Source organism: Coturnix japonica, unplaced genomic scaffold, assembly GCF_001577835.2.
Source record: "Coturnix japonica isolate 7356 unplaced genomic scaffold, Coturnix japonica 2.1 chrUnrandom498, whole genome shotgun sequence".
Classification (NCBI taxonomy): domain Eukaryota; kingdom Metazoa; phylum Chordata; class Aves; order Galliformes; family Phasianidae; genus Coturnix; species Coturnix japonica.
In genome coordinates this window covers 61,270-62,661 of record NW_015439890.1, presented here as the reverse complement: position 1 = coordinate 62,661, position 1,392 = coordinate 61,270, and the positions used below count along the sequence as shown (strand labels likewise).

Below are 1,392 nucleotides of genomic sequence, written 5' to 3'. Positions count from 1 at the left end.
GCCCCATAACTGCCCCACAGACCCCAGGAATTGCCCCATAGAGCTCCATTACTGCCCCATAGAGCCCCATAACCACCCCATAGAGCCTCATAACCACCCCATAGCGCCCCATAACCACCCCATAGCACCCCATAACCACCCCATAGCACCCCATAACCACCCCATAGAGCCCCATAACCACCCCATAGAGCCCCATAACCACCCCATAGCGCCCTATAACCGCCCCATAACTACCCCACAACCCCCCGCCCCATAGCAGCCTTCACTCACTTGGGGGTCTCTGCTGGGGTCGGCTCTGGCTGCTCATCCTATAAAGAAATATAAGGGTCAGAAAGTTCCCATTGGGTTATAGGGCCCCCATTGGCTCCCAGTTTAATTCTGGGGTCCCCCATTGGCTCCCAGTATGGTTCTACCAGCCTCATTAAGTTCCGCCCCTTTACGTTTGCTGCTTCCCCATTGGCTGGCTGGCCGCCGCGCCCGCACCCCATTGGCTGCTGCTCCAGTCACTCACCTCATCCTTTTGGCCACGCCCCCTCGGTGGCGGGGAGGCGGAGCTTGCGCGGGAGGAGGCGGGGCCAGGCGAGGAGGAGGAAGATGATTGGCTGCGGGCTCGGGAAGGGGGCGGGGCTTCCTCTGTGGGCGGGGCTTCGGGGGTAGCTCCGCCCTCGGGGGCGGGCTCTGTGCTTGGGAGGGACGTGATTGGCTGTTCGGCTGTGGGCGTGGCCTCAAGCTCTGCCCCCTTTATGACTGGGGGTGAAGGAGGGGGCGGGGCTTGCTCACGAGGGGGCGTGGCAACGCTGCTGGTGGGCGTGGCTTCAGCCAATGGGGCCGTGGCTTCAGCCAATGGGGGCGCGGCTTCTATTTCTTGGGGCGTGGCTTCAGCCAATGGGGGCGTGGTTTCCATGGGGGTGGGCGTGGCTTGGACCTCAGGGGGCGGAGTCAGGGGGTGGGTGGGCGTGGCCTCCAACTCAGTGGGCGGGGCTTCTGTAGAAGGGGGCGTGGCTTCAGGAGCAGCGGGCGGGGCTTCAATTTCCATGGGCGGGGCTTCGGCTGTGATTGACAGGGGTTCAGCCAATGGGATGGGAGGGTCGGTGGAAGGGGGCGGGGCTTGGTCGTCTGCAGGCGGGGCTTGCGGTGTGATTGACAGGGGTTGAGCCAATGGGATGGGAGGGTTGGTGGGAGGGGGCGTGGTTAGCGAGGGGCCAGGCTTGTTGCCTTCGTCTTCGTCCTCATCCTCATCTTCCTCCTCGTCTTCATCCTCCTCCTCTTCCTCCTCCTCCTCTTCATCCCCCCCCTTCAATGGGGGACGCGACACACGGCGGCTGCGGGAACCGCGGCCCTATAGGCAACAAACAACAGTGAGACCCCATAAGTGGCCCCAAATCCCCCATA

General features: G+C 63.2%; 1 protein-coding gene across 1 annotated transcript in view; it reads right to left on the bottom strand.

Moving 5' to 3' along the window:
* ACIN1 (apoptotic chromatin condensation inducer 1) overlaps window positions 1-1,392 on the bottom strand; it is a 22,892-nt gene that overhangs the window by 10,497 nt on the left and 11,003 nt on the right. The window contains exons 5-6 of the mRNA XM_015850644.2: window positions 512-1,339; window positions 271-308 (exon numbers count right to left, since the gene is read on the bottom strand). Coding sequence (XP_015706130.1) covers window positions 271-308; window positions 512-1,339 — 866 coding nt within the window. The remainder of the gene's footprint in view (window positions 1-270; window positions 309-511; window positions 1,340-1,392) is intronic.